Below are 24220 nucleotides of genomic sequence, written 5' to 3' on the forward strand. Positions count from 1 at the left end.
GTTGTAACCAATTATCACAAGCTTGGTGGCTTAGAACAGAAACGCATTCTCTGAGTTCGGGAAGCCAGAAGTCTGTTGGGCTGAAGTCAGGGCATTGGCAGGTCTGTACTCCCTCTGAAGACTTTGGGAGAGTATGTCCCTTGTTTCTTCCAGCTTCTGGTGGCTGCTGGCAGTCTTTAGCTTGCAGCTGCATCATTCCAACCTCTTGCCTGTTTTCACATTGCCATCTCTGTCTAATCTCCCTCTGCCTGCTGGCTTTTAGAGAATCTCGTTTTACCTAGTTACCTCAAGAGCTTTAAGTTAATCACATCTTCAAAAACTTTACCACGAAAGATGACATTCACAGGTTCCAGGGAACAGGATCTATCTCTTTGGAGGCTGCCATCCAGGCTGCAATTTATTACTGTGGGATTTGCCAAATGGTGATTTTTCTGTTTCCACCATTCTTTCTTTTCCCTCACTTGTTTAATAGCTGCTTTATAGCCATAAGAATTTTTATTATATGAGTTGCAATCTACTATTAGCACTTATTTTCTTGTTCAAATTGTTCCAGATTTGGCCATTGGTAATTAGCGTTCTATGCTAATTATCAATGTTAAAATAAAATCCAGAGGGAACAGTTTAAAATGTAAAAAATAAAAACAAAGAACAAGAGAATCCAAGTGATTCTTTATCTGATACAGAGACCAACAAAAAAGTCAGATAGATTACATAATTTACAAATTAATAAGAAAAATATGACTATACTAATGGGAAATCAACAAAAAATTAATTGGACAAAGAAATACAAAATAGTCTGCTAAATATGAGAAACAGTTTAGCCTCCCTGGTAAATCACAGGAAATGTCAATTAAATTTAAATAGTAAACACCATTTTCAATATACCAAACTGACAAAAATCAAAAGACAGGTTCTCTAGCCCATGGCTTGTGCACTGTTATCATGGATGAGGCAAAGCGGGCTCTTGTAGATGGTAAATGAATAAAATGGTAAAAAACCTCTTTAGAAAGCAATTTGAAAGTAAGCATCAAAAGCTTTAAAAATATTCAAATACTGTTCACAATAGATGTAAATCAAGCCATTATGCCATACTCCTTAAACTTAGTGATTTATGTATTTCTCAGTAAAACTGGACAAAGGTTCATGCTTGCCAAATCTGTCCTTTGGTATCAAAAATCCCAGTAGCTTTATTAAGCAGACTTCTACTTGTATTTCTCTTTTAGTTTTACCAACTACAGTCACCATGTTCTACATTAGATCCTAATTTGTATCAAGATCGTTTGTATTAGATCCTTACCTGTAGGAGACCCACTCACATCTCATAGCTTGCCAGAACTCTCATGTGGCTACCCTTGGCAGGAGGTAGGGAAGTATTCTTACCTAGACACATTATTGTCTCTCCCACCAAAGTGGGGTTTTGCTAATGAGAAAGATACAATAAGGGATCTGTTTAATTACAAAGTTAAATTAATGTAGCTATTAATGTCGGGTGCTTGAATTTTACTAACCGGAAAAAATACTCAAAAAATAATGTCAAGTGAGAAGCAGGATAGAGAACAGACACAATAAAATCTCAATTTTGTTAAAAATACAACTTACATACATACACACCCCACATGGGATTTAACAAAGTGAATACTATACTAGTTTTTGTCTACAGTTAGCATTTCAAGTCAAAGGAGTATTGGTAGGTGGACAATTTTTATCTTACTAACTTTTATTTTCTAAATTTCCTGTAATGCACTTGTATTATCTTTATAATAGGAAAAAATATTTTTAAAAACACCCCATATGCTCCTAAAGACTCAGTCCAAAATGTTTATACTTATTAATTTTCATCTTCACTGTCAAAAGAAAGGAGGCTACTGTTTTTGATTTGCTTTTGTGAGTTCTTTTTAACTGAGTCCTGCTTATTTATTTCATCTTCGTTTGTCTTTTTCTTTTTTGAACTTGCTGTTAAACCTGAGTATTTTTCATCTGTGGAACGCTTGACTGGTTTTCGATACATGATTCTTCCATCCGCTGAAGCTGGTTCTTCATCTGCAGCAAAAAACAAAGTTAAAAAACTTTTTTTCCCTCACTATTTTGCCTTTACCAGAGAGTCAAATGATAAGAAAACTTTATACTGTTTTTAAGGAAATCCTCAAGTCATTTCAGCTTGGTCTTCTCCACTGCCTCCAGCTACATGCAACCAGACATGCAGTCCCATAGTAAAAGCTCACTGAAGGATTCTGTAATGTTGCCATCCTTAATGAATTACAATCAGGCTGTATTTTCAACTACTTTGAAAAGTGACTATAACTCCATTTTCCCTTAAAGCAATCTAATAAATAGTTTCAAATAATGAAAAGTATACTACATAGCATACCATACTTCAGGCACTAATTAAAAATTGATCTCTGTTAACTAATTTGTGGTCCTAACCACCTATTTTTTTTTTTTTTTTAAGAATAGAATGTTTTTACTTAAATTCACACTTAATCCTCGTAACAATCCAGTAAGGTAGGCACAATCATTGTCCCCATTTTACTGATGAGGTAGCCGAGGTTGAGAGGCGAAATAACTTTTTCAAGATCACACATCTGGTGCATGTTAAAGCCAAAGTTTGAACCTAGGACTGTCTCCTTCAAACTTACCACAGTATAATATAAAACAATTTCCTATCCGGGCTCCTTAACTTGTCAGAAAACCCAGATTACTTTCAGACTTACCTGCTTTGGCAGCCTTTATTTCTGCTTTAATTTTCATGACTTCTTCAGCTGACAGGTCTCCCTTTTTTAAAACCACCACTTGAGGCTGTTCATCTTCTTTGTCACTGTGATCACCATCCTCATCTGGGAGCTGAGGCTGGATTCTCTAGGGGACAACAGACACAATTTGTAGGTTGCTGACCTTGAATCAAATACAACCTCTGTCTCTGCGAGAAACTGCAATTACTAAAGTGGAAAGGGTAACTTTATTGACTAAATGTGTTTGGCAATGAGTTGTCAGGTCACTTTTAAGCCTGTCAAGGAGGGAAGAGGTCTGGCTGCCAGCCAGCTACCCTGGGGTGCCTACGCAGTGGGATTAGTCTCCTTCTCAGCAGGCCCCCAGCTGCAGCGCCCAGTGTCAGGGGCCCTCTGTGTCATCTGCTGCCGGGGCTCCCAGCCTAGTTGGGACAGTGATGAACCACACCACCTCTCTCTGCTCTTCATCAACCCTCGGGCACTGCCCTCTCTTCTCAAACTGTGACAAAAAATAACCCACCACCAAATACAAAAAGCAGCAAGCAAAAGGTCCTCTCCTATCTCTGCTCATCTCTCCTCCCAATGGCTTGTTTAGGGGATACCCTATCAGCCAGTTTATAAGTGTATAAAAATATGGAAGTACATAAAACATTGTGTTTACAAACAGGCTACTGTACATACTACTATGTGATGTGATTTCTTTTTTTTTTTTTTTTTTTTACAGACTTTATTTTCTACAGATTGGGGAGGGAGAAAAAGAGGGAGAGAAACATCCATGTGTGAGAGAATCATTAGACAGTTGCCTCTCACACATGCCCCAAGTGGGGACGGCCCGCAGGCCAGGCATGTGCCCTGACCTGGAACTGAACCGGAACCTTTCAGATGGCAACCAGGGCTGATGTGCTTTCTTTTCTTTTTTAAATTATGAGGTTTCCCAAACATGAAAAAGTACAAAGAATAACATAACAAACCATGTATACACATAATAGGTGGTAACATTTAGTCAGTTGATTCAGATTTTTAAAAATATGTCAGATACCATAAAAGCCCCACCTCCTAACTTTTTACTCAAACACTATCTTTGCACCATACCTTGAGATACATATGGAAGGATCTTTTTAAAAAGATTTTATTAATTTATTTTTATAGAGGGAAGGGAGGAAGAAAGAGAGGGAGAGAAACATCGATGTGTGGTTGCCTCTCACGGGCCCCCTAATGGGGACCTGGCCCACAACCCAGACATGTGCCCTGACTGGGAATTGAACCGGGGGCCCTTTGGGTCACAGACTGGCACTCAATCCACTGAGTCGCACCAGCCAGGCTGGAAGGATCTATTTTTAAAAATCACTGCCTAGTACTTAATTGTACACATGGTCCTCTCATGGTTTGACCAGTACCTTGTAAATAAAAATTTTGCTTGTTTCTGGTTTTTTTTTCCCCCACTATGATACAAATTTTTCACATATTTTGGTTCACTTTTGCAAACTTATATGTAAGATAAATCCTTGGGAGTGGAACTGCTGGGATGAAAGTCTTGCACACAACCACGCATTATTCAAACTGCTTGTTGGCCCATCTCTCACAAAGCGTTCCTTGTCCCCCAAAGAGGACAACAAAGCCCTGCCTGCTCTGCCTTTGCCCTGTCACCTGTCAGAGCGCTATCGCCCACCGTGCCCCCGGCCTCTGAGCTCCAGCCAGCTTTGGATACTGCAGATCACGGACACACAAGATCCTGCGCCTACCCTCTCTCTGAAGTTCTCAGGGCCTAGAAAACCCCACTGACCCTGCCTAACGCCCACTCAAGCTGCCTCCGGGCCTAGATCCTTCAGCAGCGCTTCCCTGATCGCACCTCTCCTTTCTCACACTGTGCACGGCGCTCACAGGGAGCAAGCGCCACACCGTGTTATCAGTGTTTTTCTCTCCGTCCCCACTAGATGAGCTGTTTTTATCTACAACAAAGCACAGAAATAGATCCAGAGCATTCCTCCAAAAAGATGTTCCAGACTCAGGGCCTACGACATCGGGTCATTTCATCAAGTGGCTTCAGTTTATCTGGAAAATGGGGCCCCGCTAACAATGGGTTTTGGGATATGCGAGTGAGAGACAGGAAAGTGATCTTTCTTCACTATCTACCAGGGACGAGGCGCTTTGCCTGCGTCAAGGCATTGGCGAGACCTGAGCAGCCCTCTGAAAACGACAGTTTTCTGGGCGCAAGAGGCTGTAGTCGTTCGACCTGCCTGGGGTCCGGGGCCCCCTCGGATCGAGGGCCGGGCGCGGGTGAGGGGAGTGACCTGTCAGTACCTGGCCTCCAAGGCTAAGCAGATGCCGGAAGTGGCGGGGCGGGCCGCGTTTCCGCGCCGCGACTGGCCCGGGCTCACCTTGGTCTCTACGGTGGGCCCTTCCCTGTAGCCGACCCGTTCCTTGAAGCGGGCTAGGAACGCCGGCTCGGCTGGCCGCACATAAGACACCTGGTTCCGTTTGCTCATGGTCGCTCAGGGGAAGACGGGTCCCCCGCGGGCCTCAAGATTGTGCAAAGGCGACGGCGCCTACTCGTGACCTCACTTCGGTCCCGCCTCCTGGCGTACGGTCGGGCAACATGGCGGCCTCGGTGCGTGCGTCAACGTCGGAACAGGGCGCCAAATTCAAATTCGCGGCCATCTTGAACGAGCGGAATCCCGGCTCGCAGCGCGCCTGGAGGTGTGGGCAACTCTGCGTTGGTCTCAGGATCCAGGGGTGAGGGCGCCATGGCGCCCGGCTCCAAAAGTAAGTATGGAGCCCCGGGCTTCGTTGCCCCGTCCCTGCCCCCGCCCCCAAATACAGCGTTGAAAGAATGGCCGCCGCCGGCCTCCTGCTGGGTGTGAAAGGAGGGAGTCAACTGAGCGGCTGGGGGTGCTTGGAATCTCTTTGTCCCTCAAAGACTCTGACTGAACAGCTTTCTTCCCTTCCCGCGGTGTGTGGGGCGCACGCTGTGAGCCAGGACAGTCCGAGCCCCAGGGGCGGAGCAGTGAACCAGAGACGGGGCTCTCCGGGAGCGCGGCTTGTTCTTCCCTCTCCTCCCGTTTCGGAGCTGGCCTCTCCCGAGGCTCGGCCCTGGCTCTCACCACCTTCTGTGTATTTCCACACCGCTCACCTTCTGAAGGGGAGGACATGCCCATGGTCCAAGCACATCTTTCTCCTTGGAGGGCCCAGGTGTATGGACTCTCTTAGATAACATTTCTTTGTAGTCTTAAAATTCGTATTTTCTCCCCAAGAAGACCCATCCAATTTCTCCCGGGTGTCATAGAGAGGAGCGCTGTCATTTTTACTTTTGACAGACCCTTTCACTTTCTCTAATACCTTGGTCCTTTACTGTGCCTGTGTACTACACGCCCCACCTCTTAGAAGACCTTTAAAAGTCTTGTTTTCTTAAAGCTGATTTTGAGCAGCTCTGATAACTCTCAGTGAGCAGCATGAAGGTGGGGAGAAGCCTCAGAAGACTGAAGAAACTGAACTTTTGGTGTTCGTGCCTTCCGGCCACGTTAATGCTTCTAGCTGTCCATTGTAATTCTACTTCTACTACCCCTAGCAAACATTTCGTTCCGGAATTTTAGATTTAGAGAAGAGTGGTGCACATGTCCAGAGCAGTATTCCGCCGATCACTAGCCCTCTCTGTGAACCGCTCTTCTCTGGTTTTGGCTCCCCCAGCTCTGAACCTGTAGCGTTCACGCCTTCGCCTCCCCTTCCCCCACTAGCGCTAAGTGACAGCTAATCTGCTTTCTGTCTAGTCGTTCTGTTCATCATTCAAAGGGGCGTATGGAAGTTTCCAACTATTATTATTGAGTTGCCTATTTCTCCCTTCGGTCCATTTTTTGCTTCATGTATTTTGATACTTTGTTATTAGGTGAATATATGTTTATATTTGTATTGCTTTCCTAGAGAATTAACCCTTTTATCATTAAAAATGTCCCTCTTTCTCTCTGGTAATGTTTTTGTTTTTGCTATTTTAAAGTCTATTTTGTCCAACATCGTATAGCCACCCCAGCTCTCTTGTGGTTGCTGTTTGCATGAGGGATCTTTCTTCACCTTTTTACTTTCAGTCTGTTTGTATCTTTGAATCTAAAGTGTGGTTTCTGTTGGTGGTACATAGCTGGAAAGTGTTTTCTCATGTAGTCTGACAGTCTCTTCATATGTTATTATTGATACAATTGGATTTATACCTGCTGTGTTACTTTTAGTTTTCTATGTGTCTTGTGTCTTTTACTTTCCTCCATTCCTCCTTTACTCCTTTTCTTTTCTTTTTTTTTTTTTTTGGTGGTGGTTGCTCTTCAGTCTGGAGTGGAGTCTCCAATTCACTGAGCTGGGAGGGAGGGAGTGATCTTGATTCAACTAATACAGACTTTCACCTTTCTTACGGAATTTTCAAAAATTTTCTTGACTTCATTTGCTGTTTGCCTTTAGGGCCATTTCTAGAGGCTTTAAATTGGTGTTTTGGTTTTGTTTTTTTTTTTTATTGCACTAGTTACACTGGGTAGTGGGTCAGAGGCGTTCCTCACGCTGTCTTGCTAGATGTTAATCTCTGGCATTTTTTTTGAAAGATTTTATTTATTTTTTGTTAGAGAGAGGGAAAAGAAGAAGACAGAGAGGGAGAGGAACATCGATGGGTTCTCTCTCACATGCGCCCGACCAGGAACCTGGCCCACAACCCAGGCGTGTGCCCCGACTGGGAATCAAACCAGCAACCTTTCAGTTCACAGGCCAACACTCAATCCACTGAGTCACACCAGCCAGGGCTCTGGCTTTTTTAAAAAACAGAATCACACTGCCTGTTGGTTGAGAACAGAAGGGAGTTGCAGAATGAGGGAATGAAAGAAGCAGGGAGACTACTGTAGTCACTCAAGTACGGGACATGGCTGACTTGATTCTGTGGTGGTCACGGCAGTAGATTTGACAAGAAATTGCCGAATTCTGGATGTATTTGGAGGTAGAATCAAAGATTGGCTGACAGATGAGATATGAGTGTGAGAAGGAAATGGTTAGGAATGACAGGTTTTGACCTGAGGAATTGGAAAGGTGCAGTTGTCATTAATTGGGATGGAGAAGTATAGCGGGAGGGGTGATCAGGAGTTCAATTTGGACACATTATATTTGAAATTGCCTATCGAATTGGAGATGTCAAGCAGGCAATAAGATGTGGTTCCAGGAGAAGGTTTAAATCTGGGAATCATCAGTGTATGTACAGCATTTAAAACCATGGGACTGAACGGCACCAGCGGAGGAGGTATGGGGAGAATAGAGGAAGGCCAAGGCCCCCGAGCACCTGCTGTCAGGAGCCCAGGGAGCTGGGGAGACTGAGGAGCACTGTCAGCAACTGAAGAGCAGGCTTGATAAAAATGGGATTTTTATATTTCACTTTTAAGCACCTTTAATGATATATTTTTTTCCTAGATGAGTTACGCAATGTGACGAATTGTCAATCTAACCAGCCAAGGTAAGGAAAAATCTTGTTAATGAGACCAAAACAATTAGGGATATAGTTTTTCCTAAGATAACCCTTCAGCATAATAAGGGTACTTGAAACAAGAGGTGCTTGTTTCAGAATTAAGCTTGGGCCTTGGCTACCTGGAAGTATCACATTGCCCCACCCTCTGCCCTCTTACCTTCCAAGCTAAAAGACAGAATCAGTAATTCTCCCTTGGGTGATTCATTTTATTATTGCTGTTGGAGGGAAATTAGGGACAAGCAATGCTTGGAGCTCCTTGGAACCAACTCCCTGTGAGCTGATTTCAAATTAAGGCTTGTGAAGGTAACTGTCCTGAGGCAAATGAGGAAAGGGTGTGGGTCTTGCGGGACTCTTACAAGAGGTATATGGAAATGGAGTGAATGTTGGGCTGGGCTGGAGAAACTCTGAGTATAGAAACATTAGAGGCAGTATGAGCCTCAGATTTTTTTTTTTAGTTTTCTTTTCTCCAGTGAACTCAGCTGCTGCATTTTTGGTCTTTAGTAATGAAGGTGACGCCATCAAAGTTTTTGTGCGGATTCGCCCACCTGCAGAGGGTTCTGGATCAGCTGATGGGGAGCAGAACTCTTGCTTGTCTGTGCTGTCTTCCACGACGCTCCGGCTGCACTCCAACCCCGAGCCCAGGACCTTCACCTTTGATCACATTGCTGGCATGGACGCTACTCAGGTAAGGGTAATCTTGGACACTTAAGTTTCCGTTTGGAGCATGTAAGATTCTGTTGTTTGTGAGGATTTTGTTTTTGGTTTTGATGGCTCTCCCATAAGGAAGCTCAAACATTCCATAAATATTTTAAATTTAATTTTATTAAATTTTTCTTCCTTCATAAACCAGAATGACGAGTCTGTTTCACTGTTTGTGTCCATCCAGTGATGGTGGTTAGCCAAGGTGTGCTTTTCAGAGCCTCTTGGATGATTGATAAATACAGTGGAACTCTGTAGTTTAAGGAGGGTTCTTAATCACCACTGGCAGCTGTAACAAAAGTATCATAAACTGGGTGGCCCAAACAAAAAACATTGATTTTCCACAGGTCCTAGAGGTTGGGAAGGCCAGGAGGTCCAGGGTCTGGTGAGACCTCGCCTCCTGGCTTGTAGACACCTGCCTTCTCACTGTTGATGGAGGAGCGGAGAGAGAATGGGAGAGTAAAGGAGAGAGGGAGACCTAATTACCTCTCAAAGGCCCATCTCCAGATACCATCACATTGGGGATTAGGGTTTCAACATACACATTTTGGGGAGGACACAAACATCCAGTCCATAACAAAGAAAGATAGATTTAAGATTACTGTGTCAATAACTGCATTTCTAATTAAGGACAGTTTAGTTAACATCAAGTCAGCACTATCCAATAGAACTTTCTGCAGGAATGGAAATGTTCTGCATTTGTACTGTCCATTACAGTAGCCTCTAGCCATGTGTGGCTGTTTAAAGATTAAATAAAGTTATAATTCAGTTTCTCAGATGCACCAGCCACATGTGGCTGTTGAGCACTTGAAATGTGACAAGTGCATCTGAAGACCCGAGTTTTAAGTTTTATTGAATTCTAATTAACTTAAATTTAATAATCACCTATGAGTAATGGCCACTATACTGGACATCACAGCTCTTGATTATTCTCTATACGCATGGATGTTTTTGGCAAGACATTAGATCTTTAGTTTTTGTTGTTTTTTTCATCTAGGGCATGGCTGAACAATGGAAATATAAAGTGAGCCACATATATAATTTAAAATATTCTAGTAGCCACATTAAAAAATGTAAAAAAAGAAAAAGAAACAGGTAAACTTAATTTTAATTCTGTATCTGATTTAACCATGTATATGGTTAACCAAAATATCCTTTTGGTTACCTATGGGTAACCAAAATATCCTTTCAACACAAAATCAACATAACAAGTTATTAATGAGATGTTTTCTTTTTTTCTTTCATGTTCAGCGTTCCAAATATGCTATGTATTTTACACTTACAACACATCTCACATTGGAGTAGCCACGTTTCAGGTGCTCAATAGCCATGCGTGGCTCATGGCTACTATATTAGACAGTGCACGTCTAGGAATTTGTGCATTATTGATAAGACTGCACCTACTTGTATGTTAAAATGAAAATAAAAATGAGACATTTATTAGTACAAGCCTGTGAAAAAGCACTGATATACATATTGGACTATACATTTTATGCTAATACAAGTGTAATTGCATGCAATGTTCGTTATATAGAATAAAGTTCTATATAATGTCTAGATGTGAGCTTTAAATCTGTAATTGTGTAGGAGATTAATGACACAAATATGTTTCAAATTTTGTCATTTTAGATGTTTTAGCCTTTTTTCTATAGTGGATAGTATTTTCATGATATCACAAATGTTAAAAAATCTAAGCACATAACTTTTGTTGTATTTTAGAATGTAGTTTAGGAAAAATGTTTTTCTTTTTATGAAATGTTAACATATTTGGTGCTTGCATTTGTAGGAGTCTGTGTTCTCAACTGTGGCCAAAAGTATTGTGGAGTCTTGCATGAGCGGTTATAATGGCACCATCTTTGCATAGTAAGTGTGTCTTTATACAAGGTTACAATCATGGGTGCTTCCTATGGCTGATGTAACAAAGTACCACAAACTTAGTGGTGAAACAAAGCAAATTTATTGTGTCACAGTTCTATAGGCCAGAAGTCTGGCATGGTCTTACTGAGCTAAAATAAAGGTGTCAGCAAGGCTGTGTTCCTTTCTGGAGGCTCTCAGGGAGAATCCATTTCCTTCACAGTACAGGCCACTCACATTGTTTGACTTACAGCCCCCTTTCTCCATCTTCAAAACCAACAACATGCAACTTCATCTCTTCCTAAGTCACATCTCCCTCTAACTAGAGATGGGACAGGTTCTCTAATTTTAAGGACTCGTGTGATTAGATTGCCCCCACCTGCACAATCACCTGCAGAAGTGTGTTTACTTATAATAGGTTCTTGAATAATACCATTGAGTTATAACTTTGGTAAGATGCCACAGGAACTTAACTCTTGTATCCTGATTAGGCTATGGTAAAACTGGTTTTGTTGTATGTTGGTTTCACTTAAAGTCGAAGAACGTATCGACAACATTAAGGACTTACTATATTTGGAATTCTGTAAGGAAGATTTGTCTCTTCTCCCCCCATTTATTTATATATATATATATATATATATATATATATTTGATATGGACGCAGGTGTATTTATACCTTGGGTTATATTATATTCAGTACTATATTATGTTTATCTTGTTGCTCATACTGTTCTGTCTTGGCCATTGAAACTGTTTGAGGTTGAGGTCTACAGACATGTCATATCCTTTTGGGTTTATTAGCACTTGCCTACTTTCTAGTGCTACAAGATGCTCCTGGCTCTTCTTATATTTTCCCTGTCCTAGGCCTAAGATCAGCCACTTGCCAGAGAGCCCTGATTCCTTTTACTGGAGAATGGTACTAAGGAACCAAGATCTGGGCACTAGGTGTGTCTGTTGCTACTGGGGTATCATTGCTTCTCAGCCTTCTCAAGCAGAGCTAGGTAATATATATACTAAGTCATGTATACAGATGTATCTGTAGTTGCTTCTTTGTCTCTCCATTTGTATATGTTAAGCTAAACAGCAGTTCATACTGATGTCTCTGACTCTAATCCAAAGATTCAGAATTCACATGGGTTCATTCTAGAACCCAGTGAATCCACAGGGTTCATTCTAGTCTTTCTTGTTTATCTGTAACTTCCCACGCTGGCAGTGAGAAGCCTGGCTGCCACCTTCTCTCGTCCATTTACCCATTTGTTCAACCCCAGGACCCCTGTGAGAAACAGATTTAATGAGCACAGTGTTATGTACAGACCCTTTTATTGTCTTAAGCCTTAACAGTTTCCAGTCAAAGCCTCATTTTCGGAAGTTGCTTAGGTCAGCTCCTCCTCTGCCCGTCATCCCTTGCAGTGCGAGTGTGACGTGCTCTTGCAGTGCAGCTGCATGCGTTCCATCCGGAGGTCTCTCACATCCCGGGTGGTATGTTTTGCTTGTTCATTGAGTCTGCACACTTTAAAGTTCATCTTTTGTAGTGTACAGCTGTGTAGTGTTTTCAGGCAGTCATGTACTTACCACCCAGTACTGAAGAGAACAGGCCCAACTGTCGGTCCCTTCTGTAGTCAGCTCCTCCCTTCCCACACTCCTGACATGCAGGGTATAATAACATATTTGGTGTTCTTATGGCTTTGCCTTTGTAGAATGTCGTATGAAGGGAATCATATGATATGTAGCCTTTGGATTGGCTTTTTTCTTCCTAGTAAAATGCATTTAGGATTCATCTATGTTGTTGAAGGCATCAATAGTATATTCCTGTTTTGCTATTTTTTTGGTACCACTGTTTATCCATTTTCTTGCTAAAGGATGTCTTGGTTGCTTCCAGTTTTTAGTGATTATACATAAAAATGCTGCAAATATTAGAATATTGGAGTGATGATCCTGAATTTCTAAATGTTGGCAAGCCTTAAAATAATTCTAGAGATTTAATGTTGGAGTATCAGCTGGAGGGCCAGAAAGAATTGAGACAACCTTGGCAGTTATACAAGGTGAATTTTAGTATCGTTTCATAAATAGAAATGTAATTTGTAATGTAATTATTCTTTTCCTTTTCTTCCAGCAATAGGCTGTAAGCATTAAAATTTCTTTAAAAACTTTCAAAAACTTTTATTTTTAATTATAATTGACATACAATATTCCATTAGTTTCAGGTGTACAACATAATGATTCAACATTTATATATCTTAAGAAATGACCACCATAGTATGTCTAGAGCCCGTCTGTTACTGTACATAGTTATTACAATGTTATTGACTATATTCCCTAAGCTGTATAGTACATCTTCTTGACTTATTTTCCCCTTTTCTGACTATCCCTAGCAATAGACTTTGATTTTTTTATCTTCACCTAAGGACATGCTTATTGATTTTAGAGAGAAGGGAAGGGAGGATGCAAGAGAGGGAGAGAAACATTGATGTGAGAAACATCGATTGGTTGCCTCTCCTATGCACCCTGTCCAAGTCCAAACCTGCAACCCAGGCATGTGCTCCTACCAGGAGTTGAACCAGTGACTTTTCTTTGCACTTTGAGGGACACCCAATTGAGCCTCACCGGTCAGGACTCTAGCAATAGACTTCTAAATTTTATCTATATCTAGAGGTTTTCAATAGGATATAGCAAATTATATAATTTATTTTGAGTAGCTGATGCTTTGTGTGTGTGTCTGATTCATCTATAATTGGCTCAAACCACAAGAAAATAAGTAAATTAAGAAGTTTAAAGCTTAGGTTCATATTGTATATACATTTTTCCATGACAATTTGCCTTTGCCTTTTGTAATTTTTTAGTGGCGTTCAGCAGAACTAAATGTTCTCCTGAGCAGTGAGGCAGATACCTATTTTCTCATTTGTCATCTCAAGAAAAGAAACATTTTTCTTTCCACAGAATTTTTTGAGCGGTAAAATTAAAAAATGAATTTGAAATAAAAGCTACGATTGCCAGAGATTATATATCTTTAAAAGTCTTTTCTTCGAAGACACTGTAGGCACACTAATTATAATATTTAATTTGTAGAATATTAATTAATAGCTTAATGGAAATTGCTTTTGGTGATTGAGGGAAGATATGAAAAACTCTCAGAGAAATGAGTGATTTATTTGTTGGGTGAGCATACTTTCCGGTTTACCTAAGACAGTACAAATTCTAGAGTAATTGTTAATACTGTCCCCTCTGCTCTCAGTAGGGGACTCAATAATAGTCCATTTCTCATTCTGAGTTACTAAAGACCTTTTTTTTCCTACCTTCACAAGGAAGAGGCAAATAACTAGGCTATACTATTTTCAAACTTTGGGGACATTGAACCAAGAATTAAGAATATAAATTCAGAATTTTATATTTGTGCTATAAATCCAAGCTAAAGGCATTTGATACCCTGATTGACCTCTATCTTCAACATAAACTTTTTTGAGTTTTTTGTTCATAGGATAACTGAGGAGCTATGACACTATAAACAAAAAATAAGCCTATCACCCTGACCGGGTAGCTCAGTTGGTTACAGCATGGCCCCATACACCAAGGGTGAGGGTTCCAGCCCCCGGTCAGGGCACATACAAGAATCAACCAATTAATGCATAAATAAGTGGAACAACAAATCACTTGGTTTCTCTCTTAAACCAATGAATAAAATGTATTTTTTAAAAAATTAAGTCTGTAGCATAAGGATTTTAAAAATTGCTTTATTTTTAAATGAAGACATTTTAGTATCTTACAGGCAGAATTTAAGAAAGAAATTGCTTCATTATTTAGAATAGCAAAAACTGGAAACAAAAGTCTTGTTTGTTCTGGTTAAGTAAATTATACTTTGAAGAATATCGTGCAGCTAAAAAAAAAATGAAGTAGATAGATCTCTATTGACTTAGGGAAATATCTGAAGTAATATTTAGAGGGGGAAAAAAAGCCAGGTTGCAGAGCAGTCTTTAAGCGCAGCGTTCCACCCTAGGTGCTACAGCTCAGTGGGTCTAGGGCTGGCCTGCGAAGCAAACGGTTACCAGTTTGATTCCCGATCAGGGCACATGCCTGGATTGCAGTCCAAGTCCTCCGCAGGGGGCACACTAGATGTAACCACAAATTGATATTTCTCTCCCTCCCTTCTCCTCTCTAAAAATAAAAAAAAAAAATTTTTTTTAAAAGAACATTGTTTCAGTATTGTAAATGAAAACTCTGATGAGTGTGTTGTACAACCTGGAAGCATTTATTGGACAACAGTGGTTAGGTCCTAGTGGTAGAATAGGAGAGAAAGAAATTGAATCGTTTACTTTTTACCTAATGTTACTCAAAGAAAGAAAGAAAATCAGCCTTTTGTGGGGAAAATTTATACATGAGTAGACCATATTGAAGTAGGAGAGTAGGCTTACAAATTTCATATGGAAAAATAATATATAACACATTCTTTTTACAGTGGACAGACTGGCTCAGGGAAAACATTTACTATGATGGGTGAGTAAATTAAAGATTAATATTTGCTGGCTTAATCTACTCTTTCTGTGATGATAACCCCTAGCACATTTTTGGGGAAGGTATAATTTTTATATGTATATAATTTTGACCTCATAAAATTAGGAGTATTTCCCAGGCTTCTGTCAGACTTGAGTTCCATGACAGCAAAATCCATGTTTGCATCTATGTTCCCAGCTCAATGCCCAGCACAAAGTAAGTGCACGATAAACAATCTTTGAATTGTGTTCAATTAATTTTTATATATTTATGTACCTGTATAACCACTACCCAGATACAGATTCCTATCCGTGCTGTCCCCTGAAGTAGATATTGCTCTGAGTTCTATCATTATTAGTTTTGCTTGTTTTGGAACTTTTACAAATGAAACTTTACTGTATGTACTCTGTAATGTCTGGCTTCTCTCAGCACTAAGTTTCAGGATTCCCTTCTATTGTTGCATGTTCTATTACTGTAAAAGTATATTGTAAAATTATACCACAATTTTCCATTCTACTGTTGATAGACATTTGGATTATTTCCAGTTTGGACCACATGGATAATGCTACTATGAACATTTTTTTCTTGTATGCATCTTTTAAAGTCATTTCTGTTGGATATATATCTAGGAGTGGAATTGCTGAATCACAGTATAGGTGTATTCAGGTTAGAAAAAACTGCCAACAGTTTTCCAAAGTGATGTATAGAAGTTACAGTGCTCCACATCCTTATATACATTTGATTCTGCCAGTGTGGAAAATGTTAGCCATTCTTGAGTATGTGAAGTATTCTCTTACTGTGTGTTTATTTGCTCTTCCCTGATGTCTAGTAACAGCTGAGCATCTTTCTTATGCTTATTGGAGATTGAATAGCCTCCCTGTAAACGGCCCACTAAAGGCTTTTTTCCATTTAAAAAATTAGCTTGTCTTTTTTTTACTCATTGGTGGTGACTCTTTATAAAATAGATATGGCCCTTTGTCTATGATACAGATTACAGGTGTCCAAATTTCAGGGTTTTCAAAAATAGTTTCTGAAGTGTAAGTTGTAATAGGAAAGGTCTCCCCCTCTCGGAGGCAGTAACGATAGACAGCTGAGCTCTGACAAGGTGCCAGGCTCCCTTCGAGGCTCTGAAAGACCCCTTGAGGACAAGGGCGAGCCCGGGAGCTCCGCTAGTGGAACCTGCATTCGGGGCGGGCGCGCAGTCGGAGGCAGGGAAATGCCTGGTGATTATGCCGGAGGGAGGAAGTGCCGTGGAGAGAAGAAAGATGGTGGAAAAGAGCGGGGCGTGGGGGCGCTGTTACAGGCAGGCGAGTGCGGGTGCGAAAAGGCCTCTCGGGACGTGACATTTAAATAGAATTACTAAGTGGAATGAAGGTGAGCCATGAAACTATGTGGGAGGAGAATCTTGGAGGCAGAGGGACTGTCAGTGCACAGGCCTCGGGTGGGAGCCCGGCGAAGGGTGTCGGAGGGACGGCAGGAGAGCCCTGGGCCTAGGGGGCAGCCTTCCCGCGGGAGGGGCTGGCGTACGCGGAGGCCAGGCCACGGAGGGCCGGGCAAGCGGCTGGGATTTTGTTTTGCCTGTGACGGACAGACATTGGAAGGTTTTGATATATGTTTTTTTTTTTTTTTTTTTTTTTTTAAAGAATTGCCTGTGTAATTGAGAGGGCGGCGTCAGGCAGCTGAAGGGACTGGAGACCGCAGGAGGGGCTGGGTTAGGGGCTGCCGCCGCGGGGTCGCGCAGGAGACGGTGAAGGGGCGGTGAGGCGTATGCCGGCCGGCTCCGGTTTTAACCAGAAAATGTTCTGAAGTTAGCTGCACATCCAGATATCGTTTGTCCTTTTTGTTCATTTACTTGCATTCTTCTACCAGTGTGATAGATATTTTTAAGGTATAAGGACTATTTCATATGTTCCAGGAATAGCACACCAAGACAATGATAATATTGAAAATATTTTCTGTACCTTTCTTGCATACACCAGTCTTTTGTTAGTTCTTTTGGTCTTTAAGGATGTTAAAATTTATAATAACTTCAGATCTTTTCTAGCTACAGCTTTTTTTTCTGGTATATATAGCTATAGCAGAATTAGTATTTTGTAAAATCGTGCTATTTACATATCCACTCACACCTTCCCCTTTCCCCAGTGTTAACAGCATTGTTCTGTCTCCATAGAAATCTTTTGGAATATTCCTATAGTATCTTTCTTACCAGCTTGGCTTTTACTGCCAAATTTAAAAAATACTAGCTAATGCTAATTTTCGGTAATTACCTATGAAGTGGTTAATACCATTATAATTCCATTTTACAGTTAGGAACTCTGAGAGAAGCAGTTAGCCTGTGACCACACAGCCAGTGTGAACAGGGCAGCCCATGCAACCAATTGTCATATGTAATAAGTAAAGTGCAATTTTGGGGTGTTTCTGCTCATTTTGGTACCTGGCAGCAGGAAAAATTGCAAGCTTGGTAACTTAGATGGTTTTTAAACTTACTAAACAACAGCTACTTTTTAGATCTGGTTTAGAGTGGTTATTGTGGGTTTTTCCCTCAGTCCCATTGATAGACATGTTCTATTAGATGATCTCTTTGAGGCTCAAATTTAACTTATTTGGCGTCACAGGTAGGAAACATTATAAAATGTGTTGGCTCATTTCTGTCTGAATTGCATTTCAGTGTTGCCATTTTGAAGGACTCCTGTATTAAGAACAAAAATGAACAGCTATATATTTTACATTTTTTAGGACCATCTGAATCTGATAATTTTTCTCATAACCTGCGAGGAGTAATCCCACGAAGTTTTGAATATTTGTTTTCCTTAATTGATCGTGAAAAAGATAAGGTAAAACTTCCTGTAAAAAAAAAAAGAGCAATTCTGTTTTGAGAAGTTAGCTACTAGTCATGACACATGGAGGGGGTGGTATTTTAGAGTGGACAGGCTGGTGTTTTTATTTTCTGAAAGTTTTTAGTTTATAAAACATGTATCATCCATGAACCCAGATTGCTGGTTTAAAAGAAGGAAGGACGTAGTGCTTCCTAAGCTTTCAGATTTTGGAAGAGGAAAAGTGTAAAGGAAGTGTGAACTAAAGGAACAAGTTCACTAAGCTTCATCACCTGCCTTACTACACTCACAGCTGACTGCAGATGTTCATAGATCCTCATGACATCCAGTAGTGACAGGTCCTTCGTTACTGCCTTTGCTGCGCCTGCTACCACCTGACTGTGATCTCTGTGCTCACGGTGGTGTGGCTTTGTCATCCTGGGGGTGTGGGCTTCCCTTTGCCATTGGCTCCCAGGTTGGGCCATTCTCACACTTGTGCCGCTTTATCTTGGTGAATTCCAGGCATAACAGCCCTTAGTGTTCTCTGTTTTAAGCAGTCTGAGGTATGTATAACATTTATTCCTTTGCAGAAACTTCCTAACCACCACAGTTAGACACACACGTTGCATGCCAGCGAAATGTTTAGTGCCGTGCATTTCTGTGGTGAAAAATTCAGTAGAGCCTTGGCAGGTATGGTTCAGTTGACTGAGTGCTGGCCTGCAGACCGAAAGGTTGCCGATTCAATTCCCAGTCAGGGCACGTGCCTGGGTTGTGAGCCAGGTCCCCAGCTGGGGGTGTGTGAGAGGCAACCAGTAGATGTTTCTCTCGCATATCAATGTTTCTCTCCCTCTCTTTCTCCCTCCCCCGCTAAAAATAAATACATAAAATATTTTAAAAACTTTCAATAGGGAGGTTTTCAAGATAAGATATTTTTAGTCTTTTAAAATATATTAACACCTGCTTCAAATAAAACTTTATGAGGAAGTCCAATATATAAGAGATAAAAATGAAATTTCCCAGCCCTGGCTGGGAATTGAACTCACGACCTTTCAGTTTACAGGATGATGCTCCAACCAACTGAGCCACACTGGCCAGGGATAGGGTTTGTTTGTTTGTTTGTTTGTTTTAATTGACTTTTAGGTATCTTTTATGGTGTAAAGGATAAGAGTGTAGAAAATTTACACTTGTGAAGCAAGTGAAAGATTAATGCTAATGAAAGGTAGGGATGGATACATGAAAATAATATATCTAAAACCAGGCTTCTCCTCACAGGCTGGAGCTGGGAAGAGCTTCCTTTGTAAGTGTTCCTTTATTGAAATCTACAACGAGCAGATCTATGACCTGCTGGACTCTGCATCGGCTGGACTGTACTTAAGGGAGCATATCAAGAAGGGAGTCTTCGTTGTCGGTGCTGTGGAGCAGGTGGTGACCTCAGCTGCCGGGGCCTACCAGGTATCTCGTCTTGAGCGATGCACCTTGATCTCAACAAAAGCAAGAATTGAGCTATTATAATACTTTGTAAAGGCATAACACAGAATGTTCATGAGAAGAAAAAAAAAGAACATGACGGTGTTTTATAGCTCTCCCCTTCGTTAAAGCAGAACTTCATGCCCCTCGGTTTTGCACTATTTCTGTGCTCTTCATACCTGTCAGGCTCTCTCAAAAACCAGCCTGGGTGACATGGGGACATTTCGTAGTGTCCATATTTCTTTAGCGGTTCCTCTTGGGAGCTGCTGCTTTGAAGAGCTGCTGGGATCTGTTCTCTAAATCAGCTGTACATACTATGCCCTTGCTACTCAAAATATAGTTCTCATACTGTGCGTATCACCTGGGAGCTTGATACAAATGCAGAACCTAAGTCCTTACCTTACACTTACTAAATGAGAATATGAATTTTAACAAGATTCCCAGGTGATTAGAATGTGTATTACAGATTGAGATGTTCTGAGCTTTGAAAACGTTCCACTGGCCTCAGACCACACAACTAGTGAATAGCAGAACCAGGGGTTGACCTCATGTTCACCTGGTTCCAGAGCCTGCAGGCCGAGCCTTCATCTGTCCTGCTTGCCATAGGGAACAGGGAGGGGGAACAAATACTTGGTGGACTGAAAGAGCTGACAACACTGGGGGCGTGAAGGTCATTTTGAGATTTATCTTGTCTAGCTTTCTCATTGTCCAGGGAAGGAAAGGGTTCAGAGAGATTTTGTGATTTGCATTAAGGGAACACAAATAGAGGATGGCAGAACTGGCTCTAGGCCCCATGCCTTCTGATTGCCTCTTTGCTCTCTCTCCATAGCGCACAGAGGGGACAAGAAGGAAAGGGAAAGGAAACCGCCTTACGGATATTCCTTGCCAGAGCAGCTTGTTTTCCTCACCGCTTTTTACAGTTTTCCCCCTGATGTTGTTGGCTGCCGTGACCACTGGGAGGCTGTGACGATATGTTTCCCTCCCGCCCAGGTGTTGACTGGAGGATGGAGGAACAGGCGCGTGGCATCGACCTCGATGAACAGAGAGTCCTCGAGGTCTCACGCAGTCTTTACAGTCACAATAGAGTCGATGGAGAAAAGCAGCGAGACTGTGAACATCCGAACCTCCCTGCTCAATCTGGTGGATTTAGCAGGATCTGAAAGGCAAAAAGACACCCATGCAGAAGGGATGAGGTTGAAGGTAAGAATGGAATTATGGCCTTCAGTTGAACTTGTGTATGAATTCTTACAAGAAATCTATACCAAGTTAAGTGTTGTGAGGCCTACAAAGGAATAAGAAATTGTAAAAGATACAAACATTTTTGTTGGGTAGGGTCAATAAACATACCTGGGACAAGTCTGTCAGTAGCAAGAGTATTTGAGTTCATGCGGGAAGGGACAATATAGTACAAGTGGCAGCAGGGGCCAGACGGAGAAGGGTGTGACAGGGACTGCTTGGAGGAAGTGTGGGAAAGAGTAACTCTTGAGTTGTGTTCTCAAAGGGGCCAGGATTCGGATAGGGGGAGAGGGACAGGGACACATGCCCTTGCAGGGAGACATCTTTAGGGTGTGGCTGCAAAGTGAACGTGGCGTTTCAGCGTAGATCGAAGGATGGCTGGGTTGGCGGCGCGAGTCGGCCTAGGTCGTTGAGGACAAGTGCCTGGCCAAGTTTGTTCTCAGCTCTCCAAACACTGACAGACAAAAGTTTTGAGTGATTTCATGCAAAAGGCCAGTTCTGTAAAAACGTAGCCGTCTGGCCCACCACTGCCAGGTTCCCGAAGGGGAGCCTGAAGAGAAAGCAGCTGAGCTGTGTCATGCTTTGGCAGTGAGGGTTCAGACCCAGGCGCAGGCTAGGGTGTTAGCGGTAGGGCCAGAGGTTCCCTGCCGTGACTATTGCCGGTATGTGCATGTGTATTGCCAATAAAAAACATGTGGATTCTATAGGATACTCGTATGTTAGGACTGAGGACAAGCAACCGGAAATGGTGGCGGAGGGTCTGCTTATTGCATTAGAAGCAAGGATTTGAGCCTCCTGAGATCTCAAAGTTTCAGGCAATCTCAGATTTGTGTTTGTATTGAGATAGGAAGCAACGAAAAATTGCATATGTTCATAGTAGGACATATGCCGGAACTCTTCTAAATGCTTTATATATATTAACTCAACCTTCCCATCAACTCTGGGAAGTAGGTACTATAATCGTTGCTATTTTAAAGAAACTGAATTGAATTTTTCCGGAGCACTCAGCTAAGAGCAGAGCTGAGGTTCGAACACAAGTGTGTCGTTGGGCTCCTGGGCAGTGCTCTCAGCCTTTCTGGTTTGTGGAATGACAGCTCTGACTCAGTGTGTTTGCTTTATCATTTCCATTCTTTCTCTTTTTCCTCTGCTCCCACCACTGCAGACCAGGTTATTGAAATGTGCTGCTTCCAGTAAAAATCAAGTGTCACATATTTAACCCAAACACTTTTTCCACCCAAACCACTATTTGAAAGGGTTTTCATTTTTTTTTAGATTTTATTTATTTATTTTTTGAGAGGGGAAGTGGGGGAGAAAGAAAGAGGGAAAGAAACATTAATGTGTGGTTGGTCTCTCATTTGTCCCCCCACTGAGGACCTGGCTCTAACCCAGGCATGTGCCCCGACTGGGAATCAAACCGGCCACCCTTTGGTTTGCAGGCTGGCGCTCAGTCCACGGAACCACACCAGCTGGGGCTGAAAGGGGTTTCTTAAACCCATTAGAGAATTAGTTTTGCTTGTAATTACTCCATCAGTGACTTTGTAGGACAGGGGGTAGGTCATGAATCATCACACCTTGATAATGTAGCATGCATTTTAACATAAAAGCATTGAAAAATATGCTCATTAATGCACTACTCCAACTTTTTCTTCTCTGTTCTTTTCTAGTTTTTATCCCTACTGATAGGTCACTTTAAAACTATTACATTACAGTGATGAGAAGACGCTGATTTTATGTTTTTCCCCAGACAGGATTTCTGTGTTTGTGTTTGAATACTAATATTGCCATATATGTCAAACAGGAAAAGGTTACGGGATAGTTGAGGACGTCTTTTTGCTGACAAGTTAAGTTATCCTTAACTAGTATGTCCCTGTCTTGCCTTTCTATTCAGAATTGTCATCTTTCTAGGTATATTTTAATTCAAAATACTAAAAAGAAATTAGTTCACCTAAATTTTTGTCTTTCCCGATGCCTTAGGAAGCGGGCAACATAAACCGATCTCTGAGCTGCCTGGGGCAAGTGATCACTGCGCTTGTTGACGTGGGAAATGGAAAACAGAGACACGTTTGCTACAGAGACTCCAAGCTCACCTTCCTGCTCCGGGTAAAGTGTGCAACTGGGTTCCTGGACCCTTCTTTTGGTGGTGCTCACTGTGTCTAAGAGTTGGGTAATTTCTCAGCCTTGGTGGTAAGAGTGTACATTTTCTTTGCTTAAAAAAGACCTTGCAGTTTCTCTCCTGAAAGTGTGTACATTTGTTTCATTAAACAGGACTCCCTTGGAGGTAATGCCAGAACAGCCATAATCGCAAATGTTCATCCTGGATCCAGGTGTTTTGGGGAAACGCTGTCAACGCTAAATTTTGCTCAGAGGGCCAAGCTGATTAAAAATAAGGTAAAATCCTGAGTGCAATGAAGTAAATTAGAAAAATACATAAGCTTATAGTATCTCACTTTTGTGACTGCCCTAATATTAACAGTAGCTTTTATTTATTTCACTGTGAAATCTTAGCTCTAGGCAAGATTTCTATTTCGTCTTTCCTAGCCTTCTGTATCATTCATGTAATCTGACACCTAGATTAAGTGTTATGGTTAACACTTAATACGTTTGCCTAGTTTTTTGTTTACGGCAAAGTTTTTCCTTTGTAATTGAGTTGGAGACTGAGTTGTACCTAAATTGTGGCGGAGGGGCGGGGGTGGAGTAGGTGGATTAGCGGGTGGGTGGGGGGTAGGGATTCTCCCTGAAGATAATTTGATGATGTTGAAGAAGTTGGTCTTTCATGTTGCCTCTAACTACAAGGGTCCTCCATTTTTCTTTATATACAAGAAGGCTCCTTGATATATATGTACACCAGTGGTCACAAACTTATCCTGTAAGGGACCCAAGGGTAAGCATTTTAGTCTTCTTGGACTGTATGGTCTCCGTCCCAACTACTCGACTCTGCCTTTGTAAAGAGAAAGCCGCTGTAGACAATGTCAGCATGTGGCCGTGGCTGTGTTCCAACAAGGCTTTCTAAAACGGGCAGCAGAGTGTATGTCGCCTGTGAGCGAGTAGCACTTTGCCAGCTCCTGGTGCAGGCTGACAAAGGACCAAGGAGTCCCCCACTCATTTTGGAGAGGTTGGAGGCCCCTTTGGTTCCAAATGAAAGAATCGTCATGCCCTAAATTGGAGATTAATTCCTTCTGACTTTCAAAGGAGAAATTGATCATTCTTACCCCTGAAATAGACTGCCTGATTATCTTAGCATGGCAAGAGTGAGGGGGGCCATGTTGCCTCTTCCCTAGGTCAGGAAGAAGAACGTAGGTTTAGTCATTCACTCATTTTGTTGGATTATGACCCTCTTGTCGGGCATTTGTAATATGAGGAGGAAAAATCATTAGAGCTTCCTAACCCTATCTCTTGGGACTTACTACAAGTCTTTAGAGAGTAGAGGGCTGCAGGGGTGATTAGAATTATGGGGTCACTGA

The 24220-nt window shown here is 41.7% G+C and overlaps 2 protein-coding genes across 2 annotated transcripts in view; one reads left to right on the forward strand and one right to left on the reverse strand.

The window, feature by feature from the left end:
• Positions 1-701: 701 nt before the first annotated feature.
• KIAA1143 (KIAA1143 ortholog) lies at positions 702-5291 on the reverse strand. Its single transcript, XM_054594755.1, has 3 exons — positions 5105-5291; positions 2712-2856; positions 702-2040 (listed from the first exon to the last, which is right to left on the reverse strand). Exons 1-3 carry the CDS (start codon positions 5210-5212, stop codon positions 1829-1831), a joined length of 465 nt encoding a protein of 154 aa, XP_054450730.1. The 5' UTR covers positions 5213-5291; the 3' UTR covers positions 702-1828.
• Positions 5292-5322: 31 nt separating this feature from the next.
• The window catches only part of KIF15 (kinesin family member 15), a 46015-nt gene continuing 27117 nt past the window's right edge, over positions 5323-24220 (forward strand). The window contains exons 1-8 of the mRNA XM_054594590.1: positions 5323-5423; positions 8707-8890; positions 12169-12237; positions 17928-18077; positions 19329-19508; positions 20514-20723; positions 22734-22859; positions 23025-23147. Of these exons, the coding sequence (XP_054450565.1) occupies positions 5323-5423; positions 8707-8890; positions 12169-12237; positions 17928-18077; positions 19329-19508; positions 20514-20723; positions 22734-22859; positions 23025-23147 (1143 nt within the window). The remainder of the gene's footprint in view (positions 5424-8706; positions 8891-12168; positions 12238-17927; positions 18078-19328; positions 19509-20513; positions 20724-22733; positions 22860-23024; positions 23148-24220) is intronic.

The sequence above is a fragment of the Pteronotus mesoamericanus genome, unplaced genomic scaffold (assembly GCF_021234165.1).
Source record: "Pteronotus mesoamericanus isolate MK-2021 breed Mesoamerican mustached bat unplaced genomic scaffold, CSHL_Meso_final scaffold_533, whole genome shotgun sequence".
Lineage (NCBI taxonomy): Eukaryota > Metazoa > Chordata > Mammalia > Chiroptera > Mormoopidae > Pteronotus > Pteronotus mesoamericanus.

Excerpts from the sequence above, each read along its gene's own strand:
- KIAA1143 (XM_054594755.1), bottom strand. The coding sequence starts at position 5,212 with ATGAGCAAACGGAACCAGGTGTCTTATGTGCGGCCAGCCGAGCCGGCG. Across the intron at positions 2,857-5,104 it reads GGCCCACCGTAGAGACCAAG|AGAATCCAGCCTCAGCTCCC; the intron begins GTGAGCCCGGGC and ends GTTGTCCCCTAG. Across the intron at positions 2,041-2,711 it reads AATAAAGGCTGCCAAAGCAG|ATGAAGAACCAGCTTCAGCG; the intron begins GTAAGTCTGAAA and ends TTTTTGCTGCAG.